This window comes from Pelophylax lessonae (genome assembly GCF_965119305.1).
Source record: "Pelophylax lessonae genome assembly, chromosome: 8".
Classification (NCBI taxonomy): Eukaryota; Metazoa; Chordata; class Amphibia; order Anura; family Ranidae; genus Pelophylax; species Pelophylax lessonae.
The window spans coordinates 280386124-280413377 of NC_138775.1; the positions used below are offsets into that span (position 1 = coordinate 280386124).

The 27254-nt window shown below is 45.1% G+C and overlaps 1 protein-coding gene across 5 annotated transcripts in view; it reads left to right on the forward strand.

Moving 5' to 3' along the window:
• Window positions 1-27254, forward strand: part of DOCK7 (dedicator of cytokinesis 7) — a 329839-nt gene that overhangs the window by 298461 nt on the left and 4124 nt on the right. For 3 of the 5 annotated variants that reach the window (XM_082265167.1, XM_082265169.1, XM_082265170.1), the window contains 6 exons: window positions 7412-7537; window positions 9541-9630; window positions 12706-12942; window positions 18387-18530; window positions 23290-23396; window positions 26257-26424. In XM_082265167.1, the coding sequence (XP_082121293.1) occupies window positions 7412-7537; window positions 9541-9630; window positions 12706-12942; window positions 18387-18530; window positions 23290-23396; window positions 26257-26424 (872 nt within the window). Of the gene's footprint in view, window positions 1-7402; window positions 7538-9540; window positions 9631-12705; window positions 12943-18386; window positions 18531-23289; window positions 23397-26256; window positions 26425-27254 lie in introns of all 5 variants that reach the window. The other 2 variants (XM_082265168.1, XM_082265171.1) reach the window with 1 other exon arrangement.

Here is a 27254-nt window from a genome sequence, read left to right on the forward strand (position 1 = left end):
ACTTTGAACCGATTAGAGACATTACTTTCGAAAGACCTTGTAAGTTTGCCTTCTTGGTGACTGCTACATCTGCTAGGCTTGTTTATGAGTTGACAGCTCTGTCTTATAAAGAGCCTTTTCTTATATTTCACAAGGACAGTGTGGTTTTGAGACCAAAACTTTCCTTTCTACCAAAGGTGGTCTCCTCTTTCTACCGAATTGCGGACATTGTTCTTCCTTCACCTGTCCTGACCCAAAATATGCCCTACACTGCTTGGATGTGGTCAAGGGTCTCATAAGCTACCTAGCCGCCATGTTCACATATACCTCTTAGGGGGTATTCTGCTTTCTGCTGCACCATCGCTAGGTGGATCAAACAACCTTTTATTCCAAGGTCTTCGCCCTTAGTAAGCTCCTCTTCCTTATCAGAACTCATTCCACAAGGGCTGTTGGTGTTTATTGGGTTTTTCAGCATCAAGCATCTGTATCCAAGATTTGCAAAGCGATCACCTGGGTGTGAGCTTTGACTGCAAGGTGCATCAAGCTGTCATCTCAGTGTTCATTTGGGTTCTTACCCTTGTTTTCTCTTTGGGGCTGTTGGCAGTTCTGTTTGCTATGTTGTTGCCTACCCCTCAGTTTATTAATTAGGGAGGTCCCTTGGTCTATGAATGCAAGTCCTGTTCCATACAATTAAGTTTAGAGGAAATTTGACTTACCTGTAAATTTCTTATCTTGGAGTACAGTACTGGACACAGAACCCCCCCCCCCCCTTTGTATTTGAATACACTTGATTGCTTTCTTTAAAAAAAAGTCTCTAGCAAGTTTTTTGCCAGTGCCCAATCACCTGAACCTGGCCTGCATAGAATACAATGTCTATGAATAGAAGTCTCTTGTCCTGTAATGTACTCCAAGTTAAAGGAATTGAAGGATGAGTCAAAATTCCTAATTTTTTTGCCACTTGCACAGTGGGAGCTCAAGTTCTTGACAAGACAGCAACTGTCAGGCTTCAGATAACCTTTGATCTGCTGACTCTCAGGCTAAAGTGTGAAAATGTATAAAGTTTAAAGAAGGGGTCAAATGTGAACAATTCATAAATACGTCTGCACAGTTTTAATAATTTTAGACTGAATACTCAGATTCTTGCCTATGCCCATTCATGGCTGGTTCTCTTTACATAATAAAGTGGGAAAAATGTTTACAAATTTGTGTACAAATTTTTTTTAAATTGGGTCAGTTCTAGTAAACCCCAACAATGTTTGTTTTTCTTTTCTGGCAGTCTTGGCTGGCGCAGTCTTCCTCCCTTTGTGTTGTGAATGTGAATTGTCCCTTGTCCCCTGCTGTAGTGAGAGGGGGTTACTATGCATTTAATAACCAAAATGGTGGCTTCATTCTGTCTTTCAACTCTATATTGGCTAATTGGTGTAATCTCCTCTCTCGAGCTGCGCTATTATTTTTTTTCCCAGAAAATAATAGGACACTAAGCACTTTAGAGCCCTTAAAATGTTTCCGCTACTCTGCACATTCCATCTTAAATTAGAACTCCAATTGGTTTATGAACAGCCACCACTAATAACCACCAAGCTCAGGAATTAGAGGATAGTTTGCACCTTTTGTGCTGTTATTCCAGGCTGATAACTCTCTCCAGAAGGAGAATGGGCTTCTGGGTAAAATATTTTTATACATGCCAGGACTAAAAATGCCCCCACTGGATGTTTCAAAGAAATGTATACTATTTGTGTTCATATTGTCTTGCTTTCTTAGTTATGGTAAAGGTAAAAATTTATAATTTTATCTAGGTAAATATTCACATTGCATTTTAAATATTACGTGGTCCTCTTTCTAAATACCCATTACAGCTGTTAGCCCCCTTTTTTTTTTTTTTTTGGTGTATCTTCTATTTATCAGCTGTTGTGAAAAGCGTAATCTTTTAAGACCTCAACAGCTCAAACTGAAATTTACACACAGTGAATGGATTATCCCAATTACTTACTCCTCAGCTGGCTCAGTAAAAGGTGAACTCCAGGAAAACTGAAAACCATTCCTTGCAGTGTGGCTGCACCCACACACTGCAAGATTGAATTACTAATTTAGGACTAGGGGTCTTGGAAAAGCACTTTTACTTACCCGATCCTCTGCTCCTGCTGACTTCTATGTTCTGCAAGACCAGTCTAGGCAGCGTCTTCTCCCCTGCACTCTGGTGGCCTCTAATGTCATCAAGACCAATGCAGGAACATACCCCGAGGAACAGAACATGGGGGAGTGCTGTCTTCTGGAAGAGCAGACAGCACTCTGTAGTAAGTACAGGTCATTTCTCTTGACAGACACAGTTCTTCGTAGTCTCAACCATAAGGTTATATCGCCACCTACAGGAGTAGGACACTAAACAGAAAAATAAACTTTGCAACACCTATGGGCCTAGCTGGTATAAATCCCCCCATTCTGCTATAGGCATCCAGTTTTTTTCTGCCTAGTTTCAGGAGTAAGGACCTAGCTCTCCCCGGTGGGACCTTTCGTTCTATCCCTTTTTAATTTTTTCCCTGGTTTTCCTGCAGAGATCTGAGCTTGGGCTGGGCGATGGGCTGGATGATCTAGATCTAGTGGTCACCCCAGTCTGGCCATCAAGCACGTGCAGACCATCAGCTAAGCGCTAGGTCGGCCGCGACCCAGCCTCCCCTAGGTCAGCGACAGGCCAGCGAGTTAAACATTCTCACAGGGATGCATATGACCAGGCTCCAGTGTCTGTCACAGCGCTTCCCTGGCCCCCAGCCACCTCACTGTGGTGGTGAGGTGGATCTGTCTAGAGTGGTGCCTGCACCTCCATGGATTGGTAAGTACAGTTCCCCCCTCTCCTCCAGGGGCAGTGCAGGGTGGACGCAGGTACCCTCCTGGGATGGTTGACCTGTGGGTTTCCCTCTTCCCACCTAGGCCCCCAGTTTGCTGCCAGGTTATCCTATTGGCCCCCCTGCCCTCCCCCGTTTTCTTTAGGTGTGCCGTTTGCTCCTTGTGCCTAGGTGGGCTTCTTTCTGAGGACTGCTGGGTGCTGTGGTCCCTGCCCTGTTTCCTGCAGGGAGAGCGTGCATGTTCTAAAGGGGAGGGATGCCTGTCCTGCTGGGTCCACATACCTGGAGTTACCCTGTGGTCCGCATGGTGGGTTTTCTCCTGCAGAGGTGGTGTCCATCTTCCCTTAGGTCTGTTCACTTTGTGGTACTGGGTCCTAGCTGCCATTTTATTGAAGGCTTGGCAGCTTCTGTTTCTCTCCCTTACTGGACTTTGGATGTGGCGGCCATGTTTTTGGGGCATGTAGTCTTTCCTCCTGGCGGCCATTTTCCATTGGCCCAACTGGCTTAGGATGTGCTATGAAAGGCAGGAATGCGGCGGTGGGCTGCTTTTACTGTTGGCTCCTCCTCTGTTTCCTCTCTTGTGAACTCCCGGGCGCTCTGCTGGCTCTTCTGGTGCTCAGCTGTCAGTTCTCCTCCCAAGGTGGTGGTGAGTCCTCGTTGGGTATCCCTCTCTCTGCTGGCATTATGGGGTGTGTAACAGGCAGATTTTTTTTCTGTGGGTCCCCTCACTTTCTTTCTATGGAGTCTCAGGAGCACATCTCTCCACCTTATCCCCTCTTGGAGGTGGCAGGTTGGGTTCTCAGCTTCCCCTTGACGCACTGACGACGGTTCCGGAGTCCCTTATTTTCCAGGTGGAGGTGGCGTAAGAAGGGCAGGAAGCGTCGTCCCCCACCCTCTCCTGCTTCTTCTGCCTCAGATCCTGAGTCCGGCTCTGCCGCTGATGTAGCTGAGGCAGCTGGAGATGTGGCCATTTCCTTTGGTATGCACAAACCACCGTGTGCGGGCAAGGTGATTCCTTATCCTGCCTGTTTTGACAAGTTTGTCTACAAGGACTGGGAACGTCCGAAGCGATCCTTTGTGGTCCCAAAATGCTTTGCTGTGCATTGTCCCTTTTGAGGTATTGCTTTTTAAGAAGTGGACCACTCTGCCGTTGTGGACCCTACTGTTTCCAGGTTGAATAAGGCAACCATGATTCTGGTGGAGGAGTCTCCCTCTGGCTGACAGAAAAGTGGAGTCCGTGGCCCGTGCCATGTTTATTATTGCCATTTTTGCTTTTCAGCCGGTTTTGGCCACAGCCTTGGTATCCCAAACGCTAACTGAATGGGCTAAGCTTTTGTGCCATGGTCTAGGTAGGGAGCAGGTTCCTCCTGCTTATGTGGAACTGGCGGACCAGTTGGTCCAGGGCCTGCAATTTGGGACAGGTAACTCAACTCCTTGGACCACAGAGTCAAGAGACAAGGGAGTCCCTGGCTTGTTGGATTCAGTCTCGGGTTCTTCGAGAAGGAAAATCTTTTTTCCCTTGCATTGGATAGTGGTCACGACAGATGCCAGCCTGTCCGGGTGGGGAGGAGTGCTGGAGCCATGGTCTGCTCAGGGTCGCTGGATGCTTGAGAAATCCAGATTGTCGATCAATGTCTTGGCACTTCGGGCGAATAGGCTGTGCCTGGAGCACTGGACGGAGCGTCTCACGGGGCTCCCGGTCCGGATCCAGTTGGACAGTGCCTTGGCAGTTTTTTATGTCACTCAATAGGCAGAGCGAAGAGTGTGATCGCGGCACTGAAGGCTTCCGGCATTCTCAGGTGTGCAGAAAGCTACGTTCCGGCACTCACCGCCGTGCACATCCCATGCATGGACAATTGGCAGGCGGAACACCTCAGTCGCTGGACCAAGGAGAGTGGTCTCTTTATCTGGAGGTGTTTCATCATCTGTGTCTGCGATGGGAAACTCCCCACGTGGATCCTTTGGCATCGCGGCTCAACAGAAAAGTGCAGAGGTTCGTGGTAAGGTCGCAGGATCCCCTAGAAAACGCCACAGACACCCTGGTAGCGCCATGGAGCCAGCATCACCTCCTTTTACGCTTTCCCCCCTCTCAAGCTTCTTCCGCTTCTATGCTGAAGGTGAGGAAGTCTGCTTCTAGAAAGATATACCATTGTACCTGGAAGGCGTACAAATCGTGGTGTGAGTCTGCCGGCGTCCACCCCCATTCTTCAGTAGCTCGAATTTTGGCCTTCAACAGGGTGTTGAGCAAAAGTTGGCCTTGAGTACTTTTAAGGGCCAGCTGTCCCCTCTAGCGATTTTCTTTCAGCGACCCCTGGCCACGCATTCTTTGGTTCGTACTTTCCTTTAAGAAGTTCGGCACATGGCTCCGATGGTGCGCTCTCCATTGCCGCCTTTGGACTTGAACCCAGCTCTCTCTGTCCCCAGAAAGCCTCCATTTGAAAGTATTCACAATATTCAGGAGATTTCCTTGCTTACATTGTCACAGAAGGTTGCCTCTTTAGTGGCTATTACCTCCACTCGCAGAGCGTTGGAGATGGAGGCCTTATCCTGTACTCCTTATTTGTTGGTTCACAAAGATAAGGTGGTTCTCTGCCCATGTCCGTCCTTTCTGCCGAAGGTTGTCTCAGGTTTTCATTTGGATGAAGACCTTGTTCTGCCTTCTTTGTGCCCCAGGCCTTCACATCCCAAGTAGTTTGCGCTGCACATCCTGGATGTTGTTCAGACGATTTGGGTGCATTTCTCAGCTACAGAGTCTTTTTGACGGTCAGACTCTCTTTTTGTGATCACGGATGGGCAGAGGTAGGGGCTTCCTGCATCCTCTGCTACCATTTCCAGGTGGATCAGGCAGATGGCAGTTCAGGAATACACCGTTAAGGGGGAAGGTTCCACCCTTTCCGTGATGGTGCACTCTACTCGGGCGCTTAGTACCTGGTGGGCTTTCCGTCATCAGGCGTCGTGTCTCAAGTTTGCAAGGCAGCTACCTGGTCGTCAGTGAAGGTGCACTATGTCTGTAAGTGGATGCCTTGGCAGATGTGGATGCTTCTTTTGGCAGCAAAGTTTTGTAGGTAGCTGCTTGTGGGGTTTGTTTCCTCTTGGGGGGGGGGGGGGGGGTTGCGGTTAGGCTCCTGTGTTCTTGTTGAGCTCCTGTTGGCCCGGTTTTGCTTTTTTTTCTTTTGGCCTTAGGTTTTCCCACCCCTCATTTTTTGGCCCCGCTTTGGGAAATCTCTTTGGTTGAGAATATGAAGAGCTGTGTCCATCAATGAACGTAAGAGAAAGCGGGATTTTTTTGTTACCATAAAATACCTTTCTCTAAAGTTCATTGACGGACACAGCACCCACCCCTCTATGGAGTTTGATGCTTCTGACACTGCTTTTTACAAACTGGATGCCTACAGCATAGAGGGGGGTTTATACCAGCTAGGACTGCCAAGTTTATTTTTCTGCCTAGTGTCCTACTCCTGTCTGTGGCGAATTAACCCTGTGGTTGAGAATATGAAGAGCTGTGTCTGTCAGTGAACATAAGAGAAATCGCCTTTACTTACCTTATCCCCTACTCTTCCAGAAGACAGCACTCCCCTATGTTCTGTCCCTTGGGGTATGTTCCTACATTGGCCTTGATGACATTAGAGGACCTTAGGCCAGCAGAGTGCAGGGGAGAAGATGCTGCCAGGACTGGTCTAGCAGAACAGAGAAGTCAGCAGGAGCAGAGGATTGGGTAAGTAAAAGTGCTTTTCCAAGATCCTAGGGGAGCTGTGTCCATCAATAAACTCAGAGAAAGGGATTTTACGGTGAGTAACATCAAAAAGTCCTGATTTTTTTAACCCCTGGTGTCTAACCTGTGGCCAGAGGGCCACGGCCAGCCCTTTGATGATTTACATGTGGCTCTCAGACCCCTGCAGTCAGTATATTTGGGAAGCTTGGTCCTTCCTAAACTGCTGTTTTAACATGCTGTGGATGCTGGTATGTTTAGTTAGCCTCCTATGTTTTTAAGGATCCAACAGCAAAAACTCCCAGTTCCACCATGCAACTGGATTTCTCATTTACAGTGCCTTATTGTTGGGGATTTAGGCCACCAGCATCCACCCATGAATGAAATATCAGATTTGTGTTGAATGGCCTTACATAAAACCCAGGAAGTATTTGGATTCAGCAGGAAGCAAGTAATCTTTTCAGCAATCTAAAGCAAAGCTCCAACCAAAATGTCTTTGGTAATTGATAGAGTAAGGAATGATTAGACCCTCTGGCCATATTTATGGCTTCTCATTGGAGAGGTTTCTTTACTTGATGATAGCCAAGGTAATGCTGAAAACCAAACCCTGCTTCCCCTTCTTTGACAGAAAGTCTAACCATTCTCCACTCAAATCTCAAAAATTGTGTTTTGACTGGAGTTCTTCCATATAGAAAAATAATTTCCTAGTGAAGGTGGCCATCTTGAACAATAAATTGGAAAATGCATCCTGTACATGTTTGAACTATAGAAATAAGTTGAATTTGTCTCAGTGGGTTGTGTACTGTGTGTTAATATGTTACCAGTTTGTCTTCTGGTTTTTAATAATCGTACAATAACCGTTCCCTCTCCACAGGTTGGGAAGAGGATGTTTGGCACCTATTTCCGGGTTGGCTTTTATGGAACCCGATTTGGAGATTTAGACGAACAGGAGTTTGTTTACAAAGAGCCAGCCATAACTAAGCTGGCTGAGATCTCGCACAGGCTGGAGGTACAATATATTCACTAATCTACCCCCTTCCTGTATAACTGGGATTCCCTCTTACTGGGGTCTATTCCTTGTGTCAGATTGGGATCATGAAATAAACATTTCACAAAATCGCCATTCTCCATTTACTTCACATTACAGAGCCAGATTTTAAAAAATGTAGGTTTTTCACTAATTGTTCAGCTGGAATTTTACAAAAAAAAAACAAAACAAAACACTAAATTATATATGTAACGGAACCACGACCCTACAATGTGCTTGTGGGCTTCCGTCGGGAATACCGCTTACTTCAGTCTTGAACCTAGATATCAGATATTCTAGCCGCCCCCATACAAAACTAGCCAAGAATAGCTTGTATAGGATGTGGAACCTTTATTGAACAAACTCACACCAAATATATACCACACACAGGTCATGTGAGCCTGATTACATTATCATATGCAGATGAAATTGTATACAGAAACATACTTAACCTGAGCTATTTACCTAGCCATCTGGACAGAAACAATAAGTGAGTTAATTACAAATTAACAATGGGACAGACATGCTTAGCAGAAAACGCATAACACCTCAATACACAGACAATAGCAGGAGACCACCACTGTCCATCTCTTACATTGAAGAACATGCTACAGAGGTCAATGTGATTAGCTCTTTCAATGAACAAATTCAGAATCAAACAGACCAGGAATAGTCTTCATATATTTATTGAGAGATATTGTTGATAAATATTGCTGTCCCATTTGAAGTAATCAAAACCATATTCTCAGTGTCCATTAAGTAACTGTCCATTTTCTTGGTCACCCAGTGCCCTTAATAGACACATGGTGACTTACACATAAGCGGGGCCAGGGGAGCTGCAAAATGGGTTTCCAGGGCTCTCAAAGGTAAGCTGGGTTCCACGGCCCCCCCCAACCAAAGTGACTTCCGTCACAAAATATAAAGCCCTTTGGGGGGATTTCGATATGTACCCTTTGGGGGAATTTTCTTTCATTTTCAAATTTTAGAAACACAACATTTACAACAAATTTACTCTTACTGAAATAGATATCATATTGGAAGATTTCCTCTTTATTCCTGATATTCTTATCATAGTAACATTTTGGAGTTTTCATCACTTCCTGTCCTGCTGACAATGATCACCAGGACAAACCGGGTGAATCAGGAACACTGACAACAATAAAAAAATATATAACTAAAGGAGACGTTCAAAGCACCACATCTATAGGTCAAGAAGTCCAAAATTATATTTTCTTATATATTCAGTAGAATAACAAAAATCCAAAGGGTTACAATGCAAAAATATAAAAGTTCACATGCAATAATTAAATATTGTATTATGGTAGAATCTACTATAAATACCTATGTAGCTATTTATTCTAATTGTTTGGCTATTTTGTTACAATAGTAAATTTGTTTTACCTTTTATATGATATTATGACATCATTTGGTTGTTTTTTTTTTTTTTATAGTTTCAGTATTTATAATAGATTCTTTAACAATACATATTTCATTATTGCATATTAACTTTTATATATTTTTATTTGCATTGTAGCCCCAGTGAAGAGGAAATGTTTTAAGACCTAAAATGTGCAGGCTATTTTTTATTCAACTAAATATCCAATAAAATACAATTTTAGACTCCTTGACATGTGGGTCTAGCGCTCTTACTACTACTTATATAGTTAGACTTTTCTCAATTTTTTTAATAAAAATTATAAAAAAAAATACTTTTCTCAGAGCCCTGCTCTCCAGGTTTTTTTTTTCTTTGCACTTGAAGTAGACCTGCGGGGGTGCCATTAATTCTTCAAGCACGCAATTAAAAAAAAAAAAGAGTTGAGGACTTCTTTCTTCATATTTTTAGGGGTAGGGCAGCCCATTAAATGAATGGGCTGCCTTACACACAGAACAGTAACATGGAAGTTCATGAAATAGCAGTGTATATTTTTTTAAAGTACATTATGTATTTTTAGCATGTGTCTGATAGAATTTTTGTATCTGTGTAGGGCTTCTATGGCGAACGATTCGGGGAAGATGCTGTGGAAGTTATCAAAGACTCCAACCCAGTGGATAAATGCAAATTAGATTCAAACAAGGTGAGCAGACGGGCACTATATTCAGCTTATCCTAGCTTATATTATTGGGAAACAAAAGGGTTCCGGACGGCTGCCCATATACGAAAAATCCACCTTATTGAAGACAAAAAGCCAAGTGACAGGTGGTTAACAGATGAAGCTTGAGCGTCAATTGAAGTGTTCTGAACTACTAAACGCAGAACCTTTAGGTGATGTGAGCGTATCAGAAACACAGGCAGAATCGCGTGTTTCTATCAATGTTTCCAGGATTGCAATAAAAGTGCGTAAATCATGGTTGGGAGCCATTCATTGTTAATAGCACCCCAAACCCCCCAAAAAAATGGGTGTTTTGTTGTGTGACAAAATATATGAAAAGTTTGCAAAAACATGCTCATCAAAAATGCGCCAAAGTTGTCACCAAAAAAAGGGTACATTGGGAACAGAAAGAGCAAGTAGGACTTTAAATACCCCTCCAAAGTACACACAAATACAAAAGTATATATAAAAATACAAAATATTTTATTGGTTATTTGACAATAAACATGTGAAAACCTACAACATATGAAAAATGAGCTTGCATTTTGATTCTACCAAATCTATCCACCCTGGAGTGGCATTGTATATGATCGAGATATAGGATTGGGGTCTACGTGTTTCTCTGAAGTACCACTTTTTCGGGACCTTCTAGCTCTTGAGGAACCATAGAGATTGTTTCTAAAGGTAGAAGAGCATATCAGTGTGATTCATAACATAATGTAATCACACTGATATGCTCCTCTAGCATGAAATAAATGTTTTTACGAAGATATTATCCTGCGATGAAACACAGAATGCAGTTTAGCGAGCTGACATTTGTTATCCGAAGAGTCTCTTAAGGTTAGACTGATGGGGTCTACGTGTTTTGCGGAAGTACAGCTTTTTCGGGACCATCTAGCTCTTGAGGAACCATAGAGATTGTTTCTAAAGGTAGAAGAGCATATCCGTGTGATTCATAACCTAATGTAATCACACTGATATGCCACTCTAGCATGAAATAAATGTTTTTATGAAGATATTATCCTGCGATGAAAGACAGAATGCAGTTTAGCGAGCTGACATTCGTTATCCGAAGAGTCTCTTAAGGTTAGACTGATGGGGATCTAGGCGTTTCGCGGAAGTACTGCTTTTTAAGGACCATCTAGCTCTTGAGGAACCATGGAGATTGTTTCTAAAGGTAGAAGAGCATATCAATGTGATTCATAACATAATGTAATCACACTGATATGCTCCTCTAGCATGAAATAAATGATTTTACAAAGATATTATCCTGCGATGAAACACAGAATGCAGTTTAGCGAGCTGACATTTGTTATCCGAAGAGTCTCTTAAGGTTAGACTGATGGGGGTCTACGCGTTTCGCGGAAGTACCGCGTTTTCGGGACCGTCTAGCTCTTGAGGAACCATAGAGATTGTTTCTAAAGGTAGAAGAGCATATCCGTGTGATTCATAACATAATGTAATCACACTGATATGCTCCTCTAGCATGAAGTAAATGATTTTATGAAGATATTATCCTGCGATGAAAGACAGAATGAAGTTTAGCGAGCTGACATTCGTTATCCGATGAGTCTCTTAAGTATGGACTGATGTCTTTTACTGGATGCACTGATGTCTTTTTTCGACCTCACAAACTATGTAACTATAGCAGGGAGCATCGATAGTTTCAAAAAACTATTAGATGGGCACCTTAACCACTTACCGCATACTAACGTAGGTCTACGTCAGTAAACTTTGCGGTAGTGTACCGGGATGATGCCTCTAGCTAGAGGCACCATCCCGGTACCGTGGTTTAGAGCCGACGGTTGGCTTTCCGTCGGTACCGACCGATGCGGCTCGGGAGCCGCTCGATCGGTACCCGGGGGGGCGGGAGGGGACGTCCCCCCCCCTCCCGCCGCCTTCCGTGGCTTTGCCCGGGGCTCCCGTTCCACCGGGAGCCCCGAGCACCCAGCCGGCACGTCCGCCGGCTGGATGGAGTCCCGATGAATGCCGGAAACGGCATCGATCGGGTCTCCGATGACGTAACCCGGAGGCGGCGTCCATGACGTCACTTCCGGGTTACTGTGCTGCAAAAGGCGGCAAATTTGAAAAACGGCTGTATGCAAAAATGCCGTTTTCGGCGTTTTGCATACAGGGAAGTGTAGTGGAGGGGTCTAGGGTCTTTTAGACCCTCGATCCCTCCATAAAGTGTACCTGTCACTACATATTGGTGTCACAAGGGATGTTTACATTGCTTGTGACAGCAATAAAAGTGATCAGATTTTTATTTTTTTTTTAAAACTTTAATAAAGTTAAAAAAATAAATAAAATAAATGGGAAAATAAAAAAAAAAAAAAATTTAGCCGCCCCCGTCACCGTTAGCTCGCGCACAAAAAAAAACGTATACGGAAGTCGAGCCGCAAATGAAATCGCTGTTCAAACCACACATGTGAGGTATCGCCGCGATCGCCAGAGCGTGAGCAATAATTTAAAAAAAAGAGCTACACTCTAACTCTAAACTGGTAACCGTTACATAAATTTAAAGCGTCGCAGATTGAGATCTCTTTTGACCGTAGTTTGTCGCGATCCCACGGGGGGGCGCAATTTTAAACCGTAACATGTTGGGTATCTATTTACTCGGCGTGACATGTTCTTTCACAATATACAAAAAAAATGGGCTAACTTTACTGTTTAGTATTTTTTAAAATTAGTGAAATGTGATTTTTCAAAAATTTTCCAAAAAAATGGCGCTTTAAAGACCGCTGCGCAAATACCGCGTGATAAAAAATATTACAATGACCGACATTTTATTCTCCAGAGTCTTTGCTAAAAAAATATATATAATGTTTGGGGGTTCTAAGTAGTTTTCTAGGAAAAAATACTGATTTAAACTTGTAAACAAAAAGTGTCCGAAATAGGGCTGGGGCTTAAGTGGTTAAAGACCACAACATACAGGGGTATACAATGTACGGATAACAGCAAACACACACACACATCATAGGTTGAACTGGATGGACTGATGTCTTTTTTTGACCTCACAAACTATGTATGTAACTATGTTAGCTTGTTCCTCTTCTCCAGGCCTTCATACAGATAACCTATGTGGAGCCGTACTTTGACACTTACGAAATGAAGGACAGAATCACCTACTTTGATAAGAACTACAATCTGCGCAGATTTATGTACTGCACCCCCTTCACGCTAGACGGGCGGGCGCATGGCGAATTACACGAGCAGTTCAAGAGGAAGACAATTCTGACCACATCACACGCTTTTCCTTACATCAAAACCCGCATCAACGTCATTCATAAGGAGGAGGTAAGTGAACGTGTGTGGTCACTGTGCACTAGAATGACAAGTTGTACTTCTTTGAATGTTCATTTAGGGGGACATAGCAGACCTCTTGGGTATAGGCTGTGCCTCTAGGAGAATAGGCACTAGGCCGAAAATTGTTGCTTCTCCCTTTCTTCATTTTCAATTAAATATACATTACTTTACTCTTCGATAGCTTTATTAATTCAATAAATCCACTTTGCGTGCACCAAATGCATTTGGAAACCCATATATTGCCTTGTAAAATTAGTGGTGACATCATCACTGTGCTGTACATAGCCTGTAAAGAGAGCAGAGCTGTGGGAGAGGCCCAGCAGGCTCCACCCACTACAGACTGCCTGCAGAAAACTTCAGGAGGGGGCGGAGACCAGAACAGTGAAAATCGGGCAAACGATCGTCTGATTTTCCTCGTTGTTTCAAAGCAAATCTGAAACAATGAAGGAAACTTCCTTTGGACGAAAATGTTCACCCGATTTTCTTATAGTGTGTACTAGCCTTTAACCTGCACAAGGAGAGAGAGAGCAGAGCTGTGGGAGGGGCCAAGCAGGCCCTACTCACTCACAGGCTGCTTGCAGAAAACTTCAGGAGGGGGCAGAGGCAAGACCAGTTACCCTGCACAAGGCGAGAGAGAGCAGAGCTGTGGAAGGGGCCCAGCAGGCCCCACTCACTACAGGCTGCCTGAAGAAAACTTTAGGAGGGGCGGAGGTAAGACCAGTTACCCTGCACAAGGCGAGAGAGAGCAGAGCTGTGGGAGGGGCCCAGCAGGCTCCACCCACTACAGGCTGCCTGCAGAAACTACAGTAGTGGGCGGAGGCAAGACCAGTCACCCTGCACAAGGAGAGAGAGCAGAGCTGTCGGAGGGGCCCAACAGGCCCCACTCACTACAGGCTGCCTGCAGAAAACTACAGTAGGGGGCGGAAACAAGATCAGTCACCCTGCACAAGGAGAGAGAGCAGTGAGCGGTCTTTATTACAGGAAGTTCCTGCACAAACGCAAATTATAACAATGTATTCCTGCACAGATGTGGAAGCAATACATAAAGCACACCAAAAATCAAGGAAGAATATGCATGATGGATGCACTTGCTGGAGTCACGGTTTAAAGCGGTAGTATCCCGCTTTTTGACACTTTTACCTACAGGTAAGCCTATAATAAGGCTTACCTGTAGGTACAATTAATATCTCCTAAACCGGCACGGTTTAGGAGATATTTGCAGTGCATGAAGCCGCTCACGCGAGCGGCGCATGCGCTCTGAAGGTCCGGGGGGACCTTCAGTTCTCCTTGCCGGGAGCTTGCCGGAAAATCACTCCTGCACGCAAGCGCAGGAGTGACGTCATCGCGGCTCCGGCCAATCACAGCGCCAGAGCCGCCGAACCCAGAAGAGACGCAGAGGGATCATGGCAGCGCCCGCAGTGATGTCCGGGGGTCCGTGTCGGGGCTTCGTTCTAAGGTAAGTAATTCATAATGAGCTAGTATGCAATGCATATAACCGCTTTAAGTCATGCCTTTAGGGGCATGGGCACTAAGCCAAAGGGTGTGGCTTATCTTCTTATATGCTGGACCTCTCTGCATGGGAGGAGAGAGTTCAGCCTAGTGTTGCGGAAGGAGGACATCTTTATTTAGGCTGTAGGTTCAAGAAAGATTGTTAAACTTCATGCCCTTTACCTCTTTCCAGCAGCATCACACCTCATCCCTTTGTAGTATAATCTGGAGGTAAAAAAAAAAATCTAAATTCTGTGTAAAAATCTCTCTAGTTACAAAGGTGTAAAAATACCCAGCATTGTCATCCCTATCTGTGCTCCACTGTTTAGTAAGTTACTGACCTGGAACAAGGATGTGTTCAGCAAAGTCAGGATTCCTGGTCTACTGGTCTATCTTCTGGAGCAGCATGAACATTAGACCTTATTGACACCAGGCATATTAAGGCATATGCCCATAGAGTGCCGCGTTGGGGATGCACTGTGTGAGTGCGGATTTCAAATTGGGAGCTGCGTCTGTGTAGCCACTGCATCCCAGTTGACATGAATAGGAGTGCCTGCATGGGGATGCATGGAACACTTGCGAATCCCAAGGTGGGTAATCACCGCCCTCCACAGGTGCATGCTTTAGTATGCCCTGTGTGGACAAGGCCTTAGAAAAACAACAGCCTTATCCTAGGGCTCACATGCACACAGACAGTTTGAGGCGTAAATATGCTGTAGTATAAAAATCCTGGTGTATTTCCGTGCCCTCATAGCCACATCAATTAGACCAGGTGTCTCAAACCTTTCAAACACAGGGCCAGTTTACTGTTGTTCAAACTTTAGGGAGGCCAGACTGTGGCCATTGGGAGTAGAAATTGTCCTGGTGTCAGTGGGAGTAAACAATGGATTTTTGGTGTCAGTGGGAGGAATAGTGGGCCATTGTTGGTGTCATTGGGAGAAATAGGGCCCCACCTTTGGTGTCAGTGGGAGAAATAGGGCCCCACCTTTGGTGTCAGTGGGAGGAATAGGGCCCCACCTTTGGTGTCAGTGGGAGGAATAGTGCCCCACCATTGGTCTCAGTTTGAGGAATCGTGTGCCATTGTTGGTCTTAGTTTGAGGAATAGTGACCCATTGTTGGTCTCAGTTTGAGGAATAGTGACCTAATGTTAGTCTTAGTTTGAGGAATAGTGACCCAATGTTGGTCTCAGTTTGAGGAATAGTGACCTAATGTTGGTCTTAGTTTGAGGAATAGTGACCTAATGTTGGTCTTAGTATGAGGAATAGTGACCCATTGTTGGTCTCAGTTTGAGGAATAGTTTCCCATTGTTGGTCTCAGTTTGAGGAATAGTGCCCCATTGTTGGTCTCAGTATGAGGAATAGTGACCCATTGTTGGTCTCAGTTTGAGGAATAGTGACCCATTGTTGGTCTCAGTTTGAGGAATAGTTTCCCATTGTTGGTCTCAGTTTGAGGAATAGTTTCCCATTGTTGGTCTCAGTTTGAGGAATAGTGACCCAATGTTGGTCTCAGTTTGAGGAATAGTTTCCCATTGTTGGTCTCAGTTTGAGGAATAGTTTCCCATTGTTGGTCTCAGTTTGAGGAATAGTTTCCCATTGTTGGTCTCAGTTTGAGGAATAGTGACCAAATGTTGGTCTCAGTTTGAGGAATAGTTTCCCATTGTTGGTCTCAGTTTGAGGAATAGTGACCTAATGTTGGTCTCAGTTTGAGGAATAGTGACCCAATGTTGGTCTCAGTTTGAGGAATAGTTTCCCATTGTTGGTCTCAGTTTGAGGAATAGTTTCCCATTGTTGGTCTCAGTTTGAGGAATAGTTTCCCATTGTTGGTCTCAGTTTGAGGAATAGTGACCCATTGTTGGTCTCAGTTTGAGGAATAGTTTCCCATTGTTGGTCTCAGTTTGAGGAATAGTGACCTAATGTTGGTCTCAGTTTGAGGAATAGTGACCCAATGTTGGTCTCAGTTTGAGGAATAGTTTCCCATTGTTGGTCTCAGTTTGAGGAATAGTTTCCCATTGTTGGTCTCAGTTTGAGGAATAGTTTCCCATTGTTGGTCTCAGTTTGAGGAATAGTGACCAAATGTTGGTCTCAGTTTGAGGAATAGTTTCCCATTGTTGGTCTCAGTTTGAGGAATAGTGACCTAATGTTGGTCTCAGTTTGAGGAATAGTGACCCAATGTTGGTCTCAGTTTGAGGAATAGTTTCCCATTGTTGGTCTCAGTTTGAGGAATAGTGACCCAATGTTGGTCTCAGTTTGAGGAATAGTTTCCCATTGTTGGTCTCAGTTTGAGGAATAGTTTCCCATTGTTGGTCTCAGTTTGAGGAATAGTTTCCCATTGTTGGTCTCAGTTTGAGGAATAGTTTCCCATTGTTGGTCTCATTTTGAGGAATAGTTTCCCATTGTTGGTCTCAGTTTGAGGAATAGTGACCTAATGTTGGTCTTAGTTTGAGGAATAGTGACCCATTGTTGGTCTCAGTTTGAAGAATAGTTTCCCATTGTTGGTCTCAGTTTGAGGAATAGTGCCCCATTGTTGGTCTCAGTTTGAAGAATAGTTTCCCATTGTTGGTCTCAGTTTGAGGAATAGTTTCCCATTGTTGGTCTCAGTTTGAGGAATAGTGCCCCATTGTTGGTCTCAGTTTGAGGAATAGTGCCCGATGGTTGGTCTCAGTTTGAGGAATAGTGCCCCATTGTTGGTCTCAGTTTGAGGAATAGTGCCCCATTGTTGGTCTCCGTTTGAGGAATAGTGCCTCATTGTTGGGGTCAATGGGATAAATAGTGTCTTGTATCAGTGGGAGAAAAAGTGCCCCAAGGGCCGGATAAAGGCAAGCAAAGGACCGCAGTTTGGAGAACACGGATTTCGATTGTCGAATGCAGTTTATTCCTATTCCCTTTGTTGCATTGTAGGGCCACTGCAGTAGTTAAGCCATGGATTTACCACAACCTCGCCACACACCTAAAGTCCCCAAAACAGCCAGAGGGGGGCTGTCCACAAGTCACAGTAACAATGTTTTGGGTCACGGCAGCTGCAAATTCAATGCGGCATTCTAAATTGGTGGCACTGCCAGTCAAACTAAGCCATTCAAGTGAATGGGGCTGTGCCACAACCACAAGAGTTTGGCTCATGACTGCAGTGCATTGTTTCCATTGTAATTAAGAAAAAAAAAAAGAATCCTGAAAGCCTGACCGCTCCACTGTGGATTGCTTTTCAGAGCATATGCTAGCCTAACTGTGAAAGTAGACTGTGCTAGGGACCAATACACAGTGCAGAGGGTATCAGGACAATATCCCCCCTGGGCAACACCCCCCCCCCCCGGATAATATCCCCCCGGGACAACATTCCCCTGGACATAGGGTTAGGGTTAGAGGGGGGATATTGTCTAGGGCAGTGATGGCGAACCTTGGCACCCCAGATGTTTTGGAACTACATTTCCCATGGTGCTCAACTACACTGCAGAGTACAGGAGCATCATGCGAAATGTAGTCCCAAAACATCTGGGGTGCCAAGGTTCGCCATCACTGGTCTAGGGGCATATTGTCCAGGGAGGATATTGTCCGGGGGGATGTTGTCCAGGGAAGATATTGTCAGGGGGGATGTTGTCCAGAGGGGATATTGTCTGGGGGGATGTTGTCCAGAGGGGATGTTGTCCAGAGGGGATGTTGTCCAGAGGGGATGTTGTCCAGAGGGGATGTTGTCCAGAGGGGATGTTGTCCAGAGGGGATGTTGTCCAGAGGGGATGTTGTCCAGAGGGGATGTTGTCCAGAGGGGATGTTGTTCAGAGGGGATGTTGTTCAGGGGGGATATTGTCCGGGGGGATGTTGTCCAGGGGGGATGTTGTCCAGGGGGGATGTTGTCCGTGGGGGATATTGTCCGGGGGGGTATTGTCCTAGAATTCAGTGCAGAGTCTTATCTTATCCGTAACCATTCCCTCTGTGTGTTTCCTATGTGTGGTGCAGATTATCCTCACACCCATTGAAGTGGCGATAGAAGATATGCAAAAGAAGACTCAGGAGCTGGCATTCGCCACCCACCAAGATCCAGCTGACCCGAAAATGCTGCAAATGGTCCTCCAGGGTTCAGTAGGGACCACAGTGAATCAGGTTGGTTCCGCTTTCCTACAGGTCACTGCAGTTCCAGTAGACAGTTAATGCTATCCAGCAGTTACTGCAGCTCTGCTTAAGTCATAAAAGGAAAAGGTGAACAAATACTGTACCCCCCGTCCCCACTGCACTTACCTACATGAAATATCAGCTTTCACTGCCCCCACAGCCAGTACAGGGGTTCAGGGATTTGAAAGTCACAGTTCTTCCCCTTCTTTCTTTAGGCATGACAGTACAGATCAGATTGATTCTAATTGGTCATTGTGGTCACATGCTAACACATGGCCAATTAAAATTGCTCTGATCCATCCCGGAAGAAGACTGTGGCTTTCACATCCCCAGGCCCCTGCACTGGCTGCGTGGGCAGTGAATGATGATCATCCACTGAGGGAAGTACAGTTAGGACCAGGGGAAGGGGGGGGGGGAAGGTGTATGCTGTTAGCTCACCTTTTCCTTTTTTTTGGGAAAAGGTAAACTTATATTTTAAAGGATAAGTTCACCTTTTAGAAAAAAAAGAATAAATGCATTTTTTTTTTGAGCCTGTAAAGCATTGCACCAGGGATCAGCAGACTGCTGGTGCTATGCAGGTCTCTTGCAGACCAGCCTATGTATCTGTGTGTCCGTACCTCCCCTATGGGTAAACAGATACAATCTAACAGGAAGAAAGAATGAACTACCATGGTGCTCCACAGCGCTGCGGTAGTTCATTGAAAACTACAAGCTGACAGCCGCAAAGGCTGCCAGACCTTGTAATTTTCCATTCACAGGACACTGTTAATGCCTGACACGGCCGGGTGGGTGGAGCCCGCTCAGCCACATTTTTTTTAAATGTGACAGCTGGGGAGGGATCCCCGTTAGCTGTCACAATTTAAAAAAAAAAAACGTGGCTGAGCGGGGCTTCACCCACCCAGCCGCATCACACGGCCGGGTGGGTGGATGTTAAACTACAAGGTCTGGCAGCCTTTGCAGCTGTCGGCTTGTAGTTTTCACAGAGGTGCTGAGGCCGATCCTTTCCTAACATGTTACATGTTACACCCTGAATATGGAAGTAACATGTTACGAAAGGTGAACTTATTCTTTTTAAAGTAAATATATCAGGTGACATGCACTATACTACCAAAAGTATTGGGACGCCTGCCTTTACACGCACATGGGCATCCCAGTCTTAGTCCGCGGGGTTAATATTGAGTTGGCCCACCCTTTGCAGCTATAACAGCTTCAACTCTTCTGGGAAGGCTGTCCACAAGGTTTAGGAGTGTGTCTATGGGAATGTTTGACCATTCTTCCAGAAACTCATTTGTGAGGTCAAGGCCTGGCTCACAGTCTCAGCTCTAATTCATCCCATAGGTCTTCTATCAGGTTTAGGTCAGGACAAGTTCCTTCACCCCTATCTCGCTCATCTATGTCTTTATGGACCTTGCTTTGTGTATTGGTGTGCATGTTGGCCATCCCCAAACTGTTCCCACAAATTGTCCAAAATGTCTTGCTATGCTGACGTCTTAAGAGTTCCCTTCACTGGAACTAAGGGGCCAAGCCCAACCCGTGAAAAACAACCCCACACCATAACCCCCCCTCCACCAAATGATTTGGACCAGTGCAAAAAGCAAGGTCCATAAAGACATGGATGAGCGATTTTGGGATGGAAAAACTTGACTGGCCTGCACAGAGTCCTGACCTCAACCTCATAGAACACCTTTGGGATGAAATAGAGCAGAGACTGTGAGACTGGCCTTTTCGTCCAACATCAGTGCCTGACCTCACAATTGTGCTTCTGGAAGAATGGTCAAACTTTTCCATAGCCACACTCCTAAACCTTGTGGACAGCCTTCCCAAAAGAGTTGAAGCTCCTATAACTGCAAAGGGCAAGCTCATATATTGAACCCTACGGACTAAGACTGGGATTCCATTAACGTTCATGTGCGTGTAAAGGCAGGTGTCCCAATACTTTTGGTAATATAGTGTGTGTTGAATCGCTGATCTAGAACAAGCACTTAAATCCGAAAATTCTGAGAGAGATTAAAAGTTCTTATCTGCTTTTCCTGGCTCAGTGGCATATAGTAGTGAAGCGAAAAACAATATGGCAGCCAGGAAACTAACTACTGGGTTATATTGCCTCCTACAGGAGTGGAACTAGGCAGAACAAAAAACACCTGGCTATGCCCATGGGCCATCCTCAGCTGGTTATCTGCTCTAGGTAATCAGTTTTAATCCGTCCAGTCAGGAGTAAGAACCTAGGTCCCCACTGGGATCTCTGGTCCTGGCAACTTTTTCTTCTTCCTTGCATCTTTTTTGTTTTTTCTCTTGGGAGATCTACAATCAACTGCCGGGCTGGGCGACAGGCTGGATAATCTAGATCCAGTGGTCCGCCCAGCCAGCAAGCGCGTGCAAGACTGCAGGTGTGTGCTAGGTCGGCCTTGACATAGCCTCGCGGACAGAGGCTGGCCCGCAAGTTAAATGTCTCGCAGGGTCTGAGTCGCAGCGGTCCCTTGGCCGAGAGCTCCCCGACTTCGGTGGCGAGGAGTTCTGTCTGGAGCATTACCTGCACCATGGAAGGGTAAGTACAGTCCCCCCTCTCCCTTTTGGTGTTTTTTTGGGGTGGACGCGGGTAAACTCCAGGGAAGTTCGGACCTGCCAGCAGGTTCCCTCCTCCCATGCTTAAATCTCTCATTTAGCTGGGGTTCCCCCTTTCCCCCTGTCTGGACCTGGAGTCTGGTCCCAGGGCAGAGGATGTAGCGTAGACCCCTGGAGTCTCCCCCGCCACCCCCCCTCTGAAAGGGTCCTGGGATAGCGTGTGCCCTGCCCTGGTAGTATGGAGGGGTCCCAGTGTAGGAGGCCCCTAGGTGCATTCTCTACTGGTTGTAGTGCGGTTGTAGTGCACGGGGGTCCTCCCAGTGCAGAGACTGGTGCAGATTGCGCACCAGAGTCTCCCCTAGCGTATGTCCTATCTGTAGAGTACAGTACCTTCAGGGAGGGGGGGGGGTCCCCTTGCTGAGGGCGCAGCATTACAGAGGGCGCTGATTACTTCTTGGGCCTTCTGTCATCAAGCATCAATATCACAAGTTTGCAAGGCGGCCACTTGTGGTCGTCTGTGCATACCTTCACAAAATTCTACAAAGTAGATACTTTGGCATCTGTGGATGCTTCTTTTGGCCGCAAAGTTTTGCAGGCTGCTGTTTAACCACTTAAGCCCCAGAAGATTTTACCCCCTTCCTGACCAGGGCCTATTTTGCGATTCGGCACTGCGTGAATTTAACGGACAATTGCGCAGTCGTGCGACGCAGTACCTAAACGAATTTCACGTCCTTTTTTTTCCACAAACAGAGCTTTCTTTTGGTGGTATTTGATCGCCTGTGCGATTTTTTTGATAATGCGCTATAAACAAAAAAAGAGCGTCAATTTTGCAAAAATAACAATATTTTTCACATTTTTTATATGAAATTCCCCAAAAAAATGTAAAAATCAAAAATTTTTTACATTTTAGGCCAATTTTTTTTTTTTTTACCATATGTTTGGTAAAAAAAATCGGAAAAAGGCGTATTTTGATGGTTTGCGCAAAAATGATTGCGTTTACTAACAAAGGGAAAGATTTTTGTAATTTTTGTTTTTCTTTAACGCGTAATGGCGGCGATCTGCAATTTTTTTTGCGGGACTGCGACATTGGGGCAGACAGATTGGACCCTTGACTGACATTTTTGACACTTTTGGGGTTACCAGTGACATTACTACAGTAATCAGTGCTATACATATGCACTGTTACTGTAAAAATGACACTGGCAGTGAAGGAGTTAACTGTATTGGAGATGGAGGGGTTAAGTGTGTCCTAGGGGCGTGTTTCTAACTGTGATTGGCTGTGGCTGTGTGTGTAAGAACAACGATCAACGGTCCTACATAGTAGAACCGTTTGATCACCATTCATACACAGGGGAGAACTGACAGACGGCTTTGTTTACATTAGCCGCCTGCCTTTCTCCCGCTGTCACGGACGATCGCGAGTGCCCGGCGACATCTGGTCCGCTGAGCACACGCGCAGGGGGGTCCGTGACTGAGCGGGAGCGCGCATCCGGCGGCGCGCGCTTGCTCCCAAAACCCTTACAGGCTAGTGACGTACCCATACGTCGCTCTGCCTGTGAGGGGCCGACTGCCGATGTAAATAGTCGTGCGGCAGTCGGCAAGTGTTTAAGAGGGGCTGTTCCCTCTTGAGGGGTGTTTTTCTTTACACTTTTATTTTTTCAGACGGTGTTGCTGTGACCCGGTTAAGGCTCCTGTGTCCTGGTTAAGGGCTCTTATGTTTAGCCTCAGGTTATTTTCCCCACCTCTCATTTTCCTTTTGGCACTGCTTTTGGACTTCCCATTAGTTATGATTTATGGAGCGCTGTGTCCATCGATGAACGAAAGAGAAAGTTGGATTTTTGTACTCGCTGTAAAATCCATTTCTCTGAGTTCATCGACGGACACAGCACCCACCCCTCTATGGAGTTCTGATACTTCTAATACTGCTTGCTACTAATCTGATTATCTAGAGGGGGGTTACATACCAGCTGAGGACGGCCCATGGGCATAGCCAAGTGTTTTTTGTTTTGTCTAGTCCTATTCCTGGAGGAGGCAAAATAACCCAGTAGTTATGATTTTTTTGAGTCCGTCGATGAACTGGAATGGATTTCACGGTGAGTGCAAAAATCACAACTTTCAAAAGGGAGGTTATAGTTCCAAAAAGCTGATCTCCGTTCATGTGACGTTCTCTTATGATATTCTCTCGCAGGGTCCGTTGGAGGTCGCTCAGGTGTTTCTGTCGGAGATTCCGAATGACCCAAAACTCTTCCGGCACCATAACAAGCTCAGACTTTGCTTCAAAGATTTTACTAAAAGGTCAGTGTTTGAGTAATTAGGCGATTGTTTGTGTGTGTCACCATGTGGCAAGAAATGATACAACAGATACAGTAATCCCCCGCTACATCGCGGTTCAGTTTTTGCGGTCCTGGTAATTCGCGTTTTTTTTTTGTAATTTTATTTTACTATATAAATCATTAAAAATGAAATATTTTTGTGTTTTTCATAGCTCTTGCTCTGTCTCTAAGTATCTTTTATGTGTTTAAATGAGTTTCTATTGTTTTAAAAGTGTGTTTAAAGACCTTAAAATGCTTTTACACGTACAGTGACAGTAAAAAAAACATGCCTACAATGCATTTTAATAGGGTTTTTCTATTTCGCGGAATTTCACTTTTCGCGGCTGGGTCCGGAACGTAACCCCCGCAATGGAGGGGGGTTTACTGTACAGGAAATTACGGGAATGAGTATGTCTAAAGACCCAGGAACTTATTTACTTCACAACACTCAACTTACAATAAAGCAATATCAGAAATCAGTGATACCTCCACTAATAAATGCAGCAGAATATTTGATTCCAAAATGTTGGCAATCTCCATAAAGCCCAATGGTAAGAGACTGGGTTAAAAGGTTAGAGTTGATGTACAACATGGAAGAATTGTATCATTATGGAGAGGCTAAAATAGAAAAAGGTGTGAGAGTCGGTTCACACTAATCCGACTCAAAGTCGCCCCAACTTCGGGCGACTTTGAAGTCGCCCATGCAGCGCGACTTCAGCGCGGCTTGCAAAACGACTTCTCATCATAGAAGTCAATGCAAGTCGCTCCGACTTTGCCAAAAAATAGTGCAGGAACCTTTTTCTAAGTCGGAGCGACTTGAGTCGCTCTGATTAGAACGGTTCCATTGCACAGCATTGGGAGCTACTTGTCAGGCGACCGAGTCGCCTGACAAGTCGGATTAGTGTGAACCGCCTCTAAATATATGGAGGAGTTGGATAGTTTAAGAGCACAAGGAAATGCTCTACGTTGGTGGGAGTCTGAGAGAAGAAGTGGAGGGCATAGAGGAAAAAATAAATATATGTCAAAGAAAAAAGAGGGATAATGGGGGGGAAGGGGGAGAGGGGAAAAGGGAAGATTGTGAATAAATGATTTATATTTTTTATAATCGGAAAATTAATGAAAATGCTATAAAAAAAAAAGAGTGCAATGGGGAAAAATCTGCATAAACAATAGGTGGGATTTCTCATGCTTGAGTCACCTTATTTCCCACTTAACCACTTGCCGTCCGCCCATCACATATATACTGCGGCAGGCTGGCTCGGTTGCGCGAATCGCCGTACCTGTACGGCGATCCGCAGGAGCGCTCCACTAGGCAGCGGTGATGCGGATCCACGGGACCGGTGGTACAGATTGCCGCCGGGCACCCGCGATCGCTCCCCGCTAAGAGAGAACACCGGTCAGCTGTCATAAACACAGCAGAACGTTGTTCTCTCTGAAAGGATCACAGAGCGCCTGTGATCCTTCTATATTGGAACACAGGTCTCTTTTATCATTTCTCACAGTTAGAAAACACTCCCCTAGGCTCACAATTAACCCATTGATCACCCCTGGGTTAACCCCCTTCCCTGCCAGTGTCATTATTACAGTAACAGTGCATATTTTTAGCACTGTTGTAGTAGTAATGTCACTGGTCCCCCCTAAAAGTGTAAAAAAATGTGAGTTAAGGGTCCGATCTGTCCGCCGCAATCCCGCTAAAAATTGCAATACGCTTATTACGATTTTTCTTTACCAAAAATATGTAGCAGAATAATTGGCCTAAATAAATTGGCCTAAAAGGATGAAAAAAAGTTGATTTTTAAATTTTCTTTTTTTGTGGAATGTTATATAGCAGAAAGTGTAAAAAAAAAATATATATATTTTTTTCAGAATTATCACTCTTTTTTTTGTTTATAGCACAAAACAAAAATCTCACAGGTGATCAAATACCACCAAAAGAAAGCTCTGCTTGTGGGGGAAAAAGGACATCAGTTTTATTTGGGTATAGCGTTGCAGGACCGCGCAATTGTCCGTTAAAGTAACGCAGTGCCGAATCGCAAAAAATGGCCTGGTCATTAAGGGGGCAAATACTTCCAGTCCAGAACTGGTTAAGGGTCTGATATTTCTAAAAGATGCTCAAATCTATTCAAATAAACACAAGCGATTTCGGTAGTCCCAATCGTCCCAATACTTTTGGTAATATAGTGTACATTGCAATACATGTTTAAGCTGGCCAACTGTGTCAGAGTAATCACTCTTATGGCCAGTCCTACTATGCTCTGCCAATGCAAATGCTATGGTGGACACAATGCCAACATGGGGAAAACATACACACCTGCTGCCTGGTTCCTACTGAATTTAAGTCATGTATGGCTAGCATTAAAGCGGAAGTAATCTCCTTCTACAAACATTTACCTATAGATAAGCCTATAATAGGTAGTGTAAATATCTCCAAAAAACGTGTACTGTTTAGGAGATATTTACATTACGAGCAGCCAGTGACATCAGTGGCGCATGCGCTCTGAAGGAACGGCCACCCGTTTCGTTCCTTTCGAGCCTAGTGCCGTGAACGGCGGCTCCCGTGCACATGCGCGAGACTGACATCATCGCGGCTCTGGCCAATCACAGCGCTGGAGCATGCAAACCCGGAAGCAACTGGGGAAAATGTCAGCGGTGACACCGATGTGCAGGTGCTGCTGTGGGGATTCGATCGAAGGTAAGTATTACATAATGAGCTAGTATGGGATGCATACTAGCTCATTATGCCTTTGACTTACAGGGGTTTTTTTTTTTTTTTTGGGGTTACATCCTCTTTAAATATTGAGGTTTGGTAGAGTTAATGGTAACTGGTGTGTTGTCTTTTCCAGGTGTGAGGATGCCCTGAGGAAAAACAAGAGCCTTATAGGCCCCGATCAGAAAGAATATCAGAGGGAACTAGAACGTAATTACCACCGCCTGAAAGAGGCGCTGCAACCACTCATTAACAGGAAGATCCCTCAGCTCTTCAAGAATGTGGTCCCAGCCACCTGTCACAGGTATAGCTTGTTTTTATTGGGTTTTCCTTGAAAGGAGAGAGTGCAAGGAGCGGGATGAAAATCACTGTGTTCTCTGGTTATTTGTTGGGTTCCCTCTGCTGGTGGTGAACAGGCGAGTTGAGACCATCATATAAGGTTCTAATCTGATGTCTTCCTTCTGAGATCTTTTACAGCTGCTAACCAATAAAAAGAAACTCAGAAAACTCCCAATTAGAGAAATAAAGCCATCAAATAAAAAGGTGCAACGCTCAGAACAGTGGAGCCATTAAGTAGATGGAAACGTCTGCCAGGTGCACAGACTGCGGGGATCTCTCCAACTCCGTAAGACTGGAACGTCAAGCAAGAGGACAGCCAGCAACTCCATAAAACTTCCAATTCTTTGTCGCATCCCAGTGAGTAAATAAACAGAGTGGCTAACGCGTTTCGGCGATGAGCCTTGATCACAGTTTTATAGAGTTGCCATCTGTCTTCTTGCTTGACATTCTAGAGAAATAAAGCACCATCCTCCGCTCATAAAGCTTACTCTTCAACTGTCTCTTGAGCGCCTAATGCCTGCACTGCTGGGAGTACCGACATTGTCTCTTTAAAGCCAGAATAAATCCACTAAATACATTATATGTGCATGAAAGTCACAGGTCCTTGTATTTATTCAGACACAGAGCCACGGCCTGGCCCTGCACCCTCTCTCTACTGATTGGCTAACTGACTTTGATTTACAGCCACAGGAGCCAATGGCGCCGCTGCTGTGTCTCAGCCAGTCAGGAGGGAGAGTCACAGACAGCCAAGGCACTTGTGGATATTGCTGGATAGACATGGGGCTCAGGTAAGTA